The 9727-nt window shown below is 39.5% G+C and overlaps 1 protein-coding gene across 2 annotated transcripts in view; it reads left to right on the forward strand.

The window, feature by feature from the left end:
- tlcd3bb (TLC domain containing 3Bb) overlaps nucleotides 1–9388 on the forward strand; it is an 18692-nt gene extending 9304 nt beyond the window's left edge. For both annotated transcript variants that reach the window (XM_047376655.1, XM_047376654.1), the window contains exons 5-7: nucleotides 101–196; nucleotides 3808–3917; nucleotides 5845–9388. In XM_047376655.1, the coding sequence (XP_047232611.1) occupies nucleotides 101–196; nucleotides 3808–3917; nucleotides 5845–6112 (474 nt within the window). In that variant the 3' untranslated portion in view covers nucleotides 6113–9388. The remainder of the gene's footprint in view (nucleotides 1–100; nucleotides 197–3807; nucleotides 3918–5844) is intronic.
- Nucleotides 9389–9727: the final 339 nt, after the last annotated feature.

The following is a 9727-nucleotide window of genomic DNA, read 5'->3' on the forward strand; positions in this document are numbered from 1 at the left end:
GCTGTAGTTGAAATGTGTAACTGCAGGACTGGTGTTTTATCTTTTTAATGCAAACATCCTCAGGGGAAATAAATGTTGAACATGTTGTTTTTCTCTCCAGTTTTGGCGACAAGGAAAGGGAGACTATTTCCAGGGCATAATGTTCATGGCTGAGCTCAGCACTCCATCCGTCTGCTTAGGAAAAATACTCATCCAGGTAAGTGTTGAGTTGCGCCTTAAAGACCAATTCAGATCATCATCTCATGAGCACGCCACCAACTAAAGGTCTTAATTTACACTTTTTTTCTCCTTTTTAATTTATTGGAGAGAGTATATTTCCAGTCAGTCCCAGCATGCAGCTTGTTCATGCCAGTCGGCTCCTGTCAGATGAGGTTTATAGAAGCAAACTGTACAATGTCACTCTTTAATTGCTGGCAGTGTGCTTGGATAAACATTGTATGAATTTCAACACATCTGCAGCTCTTCAGGTTTGTGTTTATGTGTCTGCATTGTTTTCATGTCCATTAGGAGATTAGCCCAGCTGAGGTGGTTGTCTCTTGCAATTAATCCCGGGTGCTTTCGGACCACATTAAATATTTTTTAAATTTAGGAAAAATATTTGTTTTTGCACTGCAGTAAGTTTGACCATTTTGAGTTTGTAAAACTGCTTTTATTTTCTCTTCAGTTTCTGATTCAGTTGATACTTTAAGAGGCCATAAACGTCTAAGGGCTTATTTTACTGGGCTCATCACTCAACAATATGCATAGTATGTTCCATTTAAAAATGTGCTGTTAACAAAGGCCTTTTGTGACCATAAAAACATGTGTTCACATCACCGAAATAAAAAACAGGACAGGAGGGAGTCTATGAAAGATGGAGGAAATATTCCACGAAAAACACAACAGTCAGTGTGGATCAGATAGGAAAAATAAGCACATTTTACTGAACCCAATCCTGATGCAACAGGGTTGGGTTTTCTTTCCTGTGGCACCAAAACAGTTGGCCATGTGGGGCTGGAACATTTAATCAGATTAATCGAGCATTCAAATTATCATCTACTAATTTAGTAATCAAATATTCATTAACTGGAGTTTACAGACTCTAAAACATGTCATTTGCTGAAAGAACCCATGTGAAGAAGTAATTAAGTCTAAACTGTACAAAAATATATAACTCATTTAAGATGTAAAACCTTCTTTGTCCATAAATATGCTCTATTCAAGATTCAAGTGGCATAGCTGTAGCTTTACCTGGTTCAAATTCTGTAAATTCTTTTGCTAATCGATTATTAATCAGTGAATCGAAAAAATAGTAGTGATTAATCGATTAGCAAAGTAGTTGCAACCCTATGGCCATGTGGCATTTGTTTGGTCATGTGATAGTAATGTCAGCTGTGGTGGTTTTTTCCTGATGTTGAAAGGTTAGGAAAATATATACACAGCTCAAAAAAATAAAAGGAACACTTTAAACAACACAATGTAACTCCAAGTAAATCAAACTTCTGTGAAATCAAAATGTCCACTTAGGAAGCAACACTGATTGACAATCAATTTCACATCTGTTGTACAAATGAAATAGACAACAGGGGAAAATCTTTGGTGATTATCAAGACACACAATAAAGGAGTGGTTCTGCAGGTGGAGACCACAGACCACTTCTCAGTACTTGTCCTTTCTGGCTGATGTTTTGGTCACTTTTGAACGTTGGTGGTTCTTTCACACTTGTGGTAGCATGAGACGGACTCTACAACCCACACAAGTGGCTCAGGTAGTGCAGCTCATCCAGGATGGCACATCAATGCGTGCTGTGGCAAGAAGGTTTGCTGTATCTGTTAGCGTAATGTCCAGAGCCTGGAGGCGCTACCAGGAGACAGGCCAGTACGCCAGGAGATGTGGAGGAGGACATAGGAGGGCAACAACCCAGCAGCAGGACCGCTACCTCCACCTTTGTTCAAGGAGGAACAGGAGGAGCACTGCCAGAACCCTGCAAAATGACCTCCAGCAGGCCACAAATGTGCATGTGTCTGCACAAACGGCTAGAAACGGACTCCATGAGGATGGTATGAGGGCCACAAATGGGGGTTGTGCTCACAGCCCAACACCGTGCAGGACGCTTGGCATTTGCCAGAGAACACCAGGATTGGCCAATTCGCCACTGGTGCCCTGTGTTCTTCACAGATGAAAGCAGGTTCACACTGAGTACATGTGACAGATGTGACAGAGTCTGGAGACACCGTGGAGAGCGATCTGCTGCCTGCAACATCCTTCAGCATGACCAGTTTGGCAGTGGGTCAGTAATGGTGTGGGGTGGCATTTCATGCAGCCCTCCATGTGCTCGCCAGATGTAGCCTGACTGCCATTAGGTACCGAGATGAGATCCTCAGACCCCTTGTGAGACCAAATGCTGGTCCGGTTGGTCCTGGGTTCCTCCTAATGCAGGACAATGCTAGACCTCATGTGGCTGGAGTGTGTCAGCAGTTCCTGCAAGATGAAGACATTGAAGCTATGGACTGGCCCGCCTGTTCTCCAGAACTGAATCTGATTGATTACATCTGGGACATCATGTCTCGCTCCATCCACCAACGTCACGTTGCACCACAGACTGTCCAGGAGTTGGTGGATGCTTTAGTCCAGGTCTGGGAAGAGATCCCTCAGGAGACCATCCACCATCTCATCAGGAGCATCTCCAGGCGTTGTAGGGAGGTCATACAGGAACATGGAGGTCACACACAATACTGAGCCTCATTTTGACTTGTTTTAAGGACATTACATCAAAGTTGGATCAGCCTCTAGTGTGTTTTTCCACTTTAATTTTGTGTGTGACTCCAAATCCAGGCCTCCATTGGTTAATAAATTTGATTTCCATTGATGATTTTTGTGGGAATTTGTTGTCAGCACATTCAACTTTGTACAGAACAAAGTATTCAATGAGAATATTTCATTCATTCAGATCTAGGATGTGTTATTTTAGTGTTCCCTTTATTTTTTTTGAGCACCGTATAACACAATGGTAAATATCGGTTATTGGCCACAAAAGCAATGCCAATATTGGATATCCATATCGGGCCAAAGTTTCATATCGGTGCTTCCGTAAGTCATATATCGTACGTAGACTGCTGTGGATTTTATGCGTGTGCAACTCAGATGTTAACGTTTTACCACTCTATTCAGATGCTTTGTCTACACCGATGAATGGTTAATTACTGCCGCATGCTGAAACCTGAGTCCCATGGCAGGGACTCTGGCCCTATTTTCAGATTATTCTAACAAATATTCATCTGACCACCTGGGGGTGCCCACAGGCTGTATTGAACATAGGCTGAGATATTTGACTCTGGAAAATATGGAATATTCACCAAAACCTTCCAGAGATCCTCGAAATGTAACAAAAACAGCTCTTGTTGTAGCTTACGCAGTTGATTAGGTCGATGAATCAATTGATTCTGTAAAACCTGCAATTGAACAACCATAATGGTCTTCTGCCAGTGCAACAACAAAACAAAGGAAAAGAGATTTGGTTTAAAAGCTCCATATTGCAGCTAGCGGTTCCTATTACCATTAAAAAGCTCTTTGAACTGTTTGGTCCAAAAACACCTAAATTCATCCCAGTTAAAGATGCTATGAAAGCTCCACCTGCATCCTTTAGAAATCAACCAGCCTCTGACCAGAAATATGTGTCCTTGTGCTCTCCTGCCATCCCTTAATAACTCAGAGCAAATAATATCAAATCAAACTGTTAGAATGACCTTTATAACATAAAGATTATTAACATCGTTGGCTTGTACCTCTTGCGTTTCCTTTCTCCCTCTCTCTTTTTTCCCTACTCAGTACAAACAACAACACACTCTGCTGCACAAAGTGAATGGGGCTCTTATGTTGGTCACTTTTTTCATCTTTCGAGTCCTACTCTTCCCTTACCTCTACTACGTCTATGGAAGGTATGTCTTTTCTTTCCATCTCCGTGTTGCCGTCTGAGCTGGGGTCACTAACCTGCATAGTCTTTTTCACTGTAGGTATTATACAACAAACGATTTCAATTACTTTTAAAGAACAATAATTGGATGAACATAACTGGATTCGTTATGGATTATAGTTTGCATTTAAAATTATACATATGGCCTCAGATATATACATACACCCCATATATTTGTGCTAAAACAAGACTTTTTAGAAGAAGATGGAGCTCTGCAAAGAATACCAGGAATGTAAGCCGTTTTTCAACAGTAACTGGCATACATCCATTATTTTTCCAACCAGTTTGGTCGATGCACCAGTACCACTGGCTGCAAAACAGCCCCACAGCATGATACTGCCATTACTATGCTTGACAGTTGGCTCATCGTTCCCGAGTTTAAAATATCTAATCTATGATTCCTTGAAAATATTCTTCTAGTCATTGGATAGGGAATTTGGATTGTCCATGTGTGCAGCTGCAGATTTCAGTCAGATGGTGTTGATTTTGGAGAAGGGCCTTCCTTTTTTATACATACTGGACTGTGGACAGGGGCAGTGTCTTTCCAGCGGCTTCCACTTGGTTTCTACAGTAGGTTCTTTAACGTCCTGCCCAACTTCCTTTTATCTGAGGGTGACGGTTTGGGTCAGATGGTTAAAACCTGGACCTCAATCCGGTGTTCCAACATGGCAATGATCCCATGGTTTTGGATTGGGTAAATCAGACTAACATTAGAAGCAAGCCCCGACCTGTACCCTACTGAATAACTAAGCTGTGCTTAAAAGCTAGGTCAGTGCCGGAGAACCAACACATTTAAATGAGCTCTACCACTTCTTAGAAGAAAGATGGTCGAACCTCCAATAAGCCAGAATTAATCAAGATCTCTTTGATGGCTACAAAGTGTGTGGTTTCTCTGCAACTCTTTAATGCACATTTATTTAAATGTTAGCAGGTGTGTAAATATATATTAAATATCTATTTAAAATTATATAGTTTTGGGCCTGAGTGCAGGGTTCCTGAGCAATCTGGTAAAGTCTGTAAAACTGAAAATGAAGTCTGGACATTCTGGGGAAAATGTTTGAACATCCACCAGAAAAGGTTGAATTTCCAGAAAACACTAAGGTTGTTTTTTTTTTTTACATTGATTTATATTTAGATGGCTACCGTTAGTTTTGGTTTAGCACATAATGACTGGAGCTTTTTCCAGCTTATTACCAATTTTTCACTCATTCTAAAACATTGAGCCATTTTGCTGCTTTTGTACCTTTTTATAGATCTCTTTACTTCAAGGTTCAAAACCAGATCCAAGGTTCTTAAACAGGGTTTGGTTTTGAACCCAAACAAAGCATTGAAATTCCTATTTTTTCTGGTTTTGGGAAATGAATATATTACTGATCAGAAACTATATTTAACCCAGGACAATCCAGTCCAGATTCTTTGTTTTATAGATTGAACTTGATCTAAGAAACCAAAAACAGAGTGAAAACGGTCTTTACCTTACCTCTGAAACCAAAACCAGCTTCAGCACCGTGTCTTTTCATAGTTTGTGGGGGAAAAGAACAGAAATAAAACCAAACTTGGCCAATTCTTTGAACTTGTATGTCACAAAAAAAAAACTCGAAGTGAAAATGATAAAAATCAATCTGGAAAAATATGAAATTTTGAACAGAACATCAGAGGAATCCTGTGTGTGGGTTAGACAAAAATCCACAACAAATTAAAAGTTGAACATCTAATTCTTGTTTTCAAAACCTCTTGAAAAAAAGAGTGGTTGAAGTTAAACATTAAAAGCCACAAATCATTATGACCGCCATGCCTATGATGAGTGCATTCAGGCTTCTGATAGCATTGTGTATCTAAACGTGAAGCACAGAGTAAATGAACTGTTTTCTGTCTCTACTGTCTGGCTACAGGTATGCCTCTATCCCCTTCCACATGGTTCCCCTGACGGTACCCTGGCACTGTAACGTTGGCGCTGCTCTGCTCATGGCACCCCAGCTCTACTGGTTCTCCCTCATCTGCAGGGGCGCCCTGCGATTATTCACCGGCACATCTCGCTCCCAGAGGCCGCGCGCGCCCACAGCCGACGCTAAGGAGCACCCGACGGACGGCAGCGCACTGCCGCAGCCCGCCAACGGCTACAGCACGCGCTCCACAGAGCCTGAGCTGACCACTCACTGAGAGGGGTGACGCCGAGGGGGTTGGGGGCGTGGGGGACGGGAGGGAGGAAAGGCGAATGTACCAATGAGTATGTAATGGGAAGGAAAGCAAAAAGTAAGACTTAAAACAAGTTGAGATGATGACCTCAAATCACACTGAAGTGTTTAGAGCCAGCAGACAGTTAAACGAATCTGTGGCTGACCTTCAATTACTTCAGCCTGGTAGTATGTAGGAACCAAATGGAGCTTTAGGGCATTCAGTATTTAAGACGTCATCAGGCACTGTGACGGATAGGAACCTGCACTGACCCGAGAGGAATTTGCCTGGATATTTAGCAAGCATAGGTGGCTATTTCCCTCATGTAGATCAAATACAGTCCTAGCTGCCTCGTGTTACAGGAAGAGAAGGAAAATAGGAATGTATTATATTGGATGTTAGTATGTTTGCTGTAGATGAAAGGCCTGATTCAGTTTAGTAATGAAGAAGACCTTCCAAAAAAAAAAAAAAAAAGGCAAAAAAAAACTCAGCTAAGCAGTATTTTGACTTGTTAGTGTTTATCTGTATCCTCTATGTAGTCACTGTCAATCTAACAAAATGTAAGCAACCTGCAGACTGACTCATCTGTAGAAGGGAGATAGTGTCATTATACTGTATTCTGCTGCCTTACCCCGTCCCCCCACTCTTCTAGTTGGCTTTCAGACGGAAAAAAGTGACAATTGTACATAGCAGATGTAAAATTATCTTTTCCAAGTCAGTATTATGTGGAGGAGGGAATGATTTAATGTAATTAATTAATTTTCGGCTGGTTAGGGCTGCTGTGGTGGGAAGAAAATGGAATGGGAGTTCTGCTCAGAAGATTAAAACTACTACGTCAAGAAGGTCGTAATGAACTAGAAAATACTAACCCCAACTTTACTCAAGTTAAACGAAGATCCTAATTCCCTAAATAAATTAAAAACAAATGTTATCCTTGGAAATCTGTAATCAAATCAGGCGTTTTAAAAAGAAATCTCACATTTACAAGCAAATCTTAGCTAGACAATGTATCACTTAAGTAGAAAATATTAACCCTAATCTATAGAATTACAAATTAATAGACAAGCTTGCTTTAATTTGTTGCATTTGTTTCCTGCCCGAAATCCCAAAAAACAGCCTGTGCTTTATCCTTAGAAAACTTTAGGAACTCTTAGATAAAATCCGTACTTTGGAATTTTAGTCAGAAAAAAATTTATATATTTTCTTCTATGATTAAAACATTTTAAATTAACCCTCAATTGATTAATTTATAATATTAGCCCTGTTTGAAAAGTTTTTGCTTGTTTTTAAAAGAATTTCCTTTTTCTTGGAAAATTTAGGGAATCCTAAGTAAAAATTAAATCTTCAAATTCAAAATGTTTTATTTTTTAAACATTTGAAAATTAAAACCTAGCTAATTCTTTAGTTAAGATTTCCTTAAAATTGTAACTAAAAAAATAACCTTAATCTATAAGTTTACATATAAAATAAAAAGCTCACTTCTATTTTTTCAGTATGCTTTAAAAAATTATGGTAAATTCTGGATAAAAATCAGTTGTTGGGAATTTTACATAAATTTATTGGCATAGAAAAGGAAAAAGATGTTCTTTATTTATAGCAGCGGTGTCCATGTTTTAGCTCTCGATAGCCGGTGCCTTGCATATTTTAGATGTGCCCCTGATTTAAATGGTTCTAGTAGCTCCTCAACATCTCATTGAGTTCTGCAGAGGTTCTGGCAGTGACCCGTTAAATCACATCAGATGTGTTGAAGCTCAGAAACATCTAAAACGTGCATGACATCAGTCCTCGAGGACCATTACTGGACACCACTTTGTTAAAGCAACAATGCATGCTTGCATCTCTGCAGCAATAAGGTTGGGAGCCGTGCTGAAGTTGAAGCCGCAGGGACAGAGCCGGTCTAAGGTATAAGCAACCTAAGCAGCTGTGTAGGGTGCCTCCAAGCCAGCAGGGAGCCCCCAGAAGAGTGCTTGATTTCTGCTCTAAAGGTTTCTGAATGACAGAATTAAAATAATAAAAATGTGTCACTGCTACTGATTCATTATTTGTTATATAAATATTGAGAAGTGATAAATGTTAAAACCAAAGACAAAACGGTCAATTTAATTGTTAATATTAAGCCATGAAACTAGGGACGTTAAATTAGTGGTGGCTGGTAGGTAATGAGTGGACACCCAAATCAAGTTCTGCTTTGGGCCTCATGCAGCCTTTGTCCGGCTCTGATCTTTAGCAGCAATTTATCACTTTATTCTCAGAAAAGTTTTTTTTTTTTTTTTTTTTGCTATCTTATCCCTAAATCTGAGTAATATTCCTAATTCCATGTTTTACTCTAACAGTCCTAAAATGCTCTCACATATTTTTGCACCTGATTATTATCCAGACCATCAAGCGGTTGGTTTTACACCTTAGTGTTTGCAAGCTGTTGGTTTTAGCCGTGCTTCTTGTTTCCTTGTAGTTTTAACGTCTTTCCATCCACTGGCATCACCTCATCCCATTGTTGCCTCAAAAAAAACACACTTCCAGCTTCTGTTCTGTTTTTTTTTTTTTTTTTTATGAGTTTGGTGCTGATGTTGATCTTAAAATATCCGTTTGCTTGGCAGGATTATTTCACAAAGGGATTTATGAGATTTCAGTATTGTTAATCTTTGTCAGGAGGCGTTACAGTGTTTACGTTTGAAGGGAAACAAGAGTGGAAAGGTACCTTGCAGGGCAGCATTCCCTCGTGACGGACCTTGCAGCACATTTGTACTTATTTATTTTTATTGATTTAGTTTTTTTGAGTCTTAAAAGTTTTAAGACTTTGTAGAAAGCCCCAATCATTGAGCCACTGGTTCCATGAACCACCTATGAACAAACTGACTTGTTTTATCACGTTATGTTGCTTTAATGCAGCTACAGTTTCCTGGGAATTGGTCTAGAAAATATTTAAAAAATAATAAAAAAGGAAATTTACAACGCAGCATAAGGACAGGGTAGCGTGTGCCAAAGCATTTGGTGACCTGTGGGCATGTCAAAGACTGAATATCCATTCCCCCGTTCTGTGGATCCATAAGGTACTGCTTCTTGACAATACTGGAAAATTTCAACTGCTGTACTGTATATAACACAAATGCTTGTTATTTATTTGTAAGTAATTATTTATTTATTTATTTGGTTTGTGGATTTGAATGCATATTTATGCATACATATACTCTATGCTTCTAAGCCTTAGGTGAAGGCTGTATTGTTACTCAAACTTAGCAAAAATATACTTCTCTGTCCTGAGCCTGTCTTGAGTCATTTCTTTTGTTTCGGTGGTTTTGACATTTCTTGGACCCATAAATCTCCCAGTAAGGTGCTGTATGATAACCATCGGTCCATTATCAGTTGAACCTGTAGAGGGCGCCCAAGTTGGAGGATTTAAATATTAACACCATTTGTAGATTTGTCTTCCTCAAAAGCTCCATACATCACCTGCACATTTAACATACTGTAAAATGGTTATGTACAATGCTGTGAGAAAGTATTCACACCCTTCCAGATGTCCTATTTTTGCTTTTTCTGTCTTATTTAAATTTTTCAGATCATCAAACAATATCGGACAAAGACAACCTGAGTAAATAC

The sequence above is a fragment of the Girardinichthys multiradiatus genome, chromosome 10, assembly GCF_021462225.1.
Source record: "Girardinichthys multiradiatus isolate DD_20200921_A chromosome 10, DD_fGirMul_XY1, whole genome shotgun sequence".
NCBI classification, from domain to species: Eukaryota; Metazoa; Chordata; class Actinopteri; order Cyprinodontiformes; family Goodeidae; genus Girardinichthys; species Girardinichthys multiradiatus.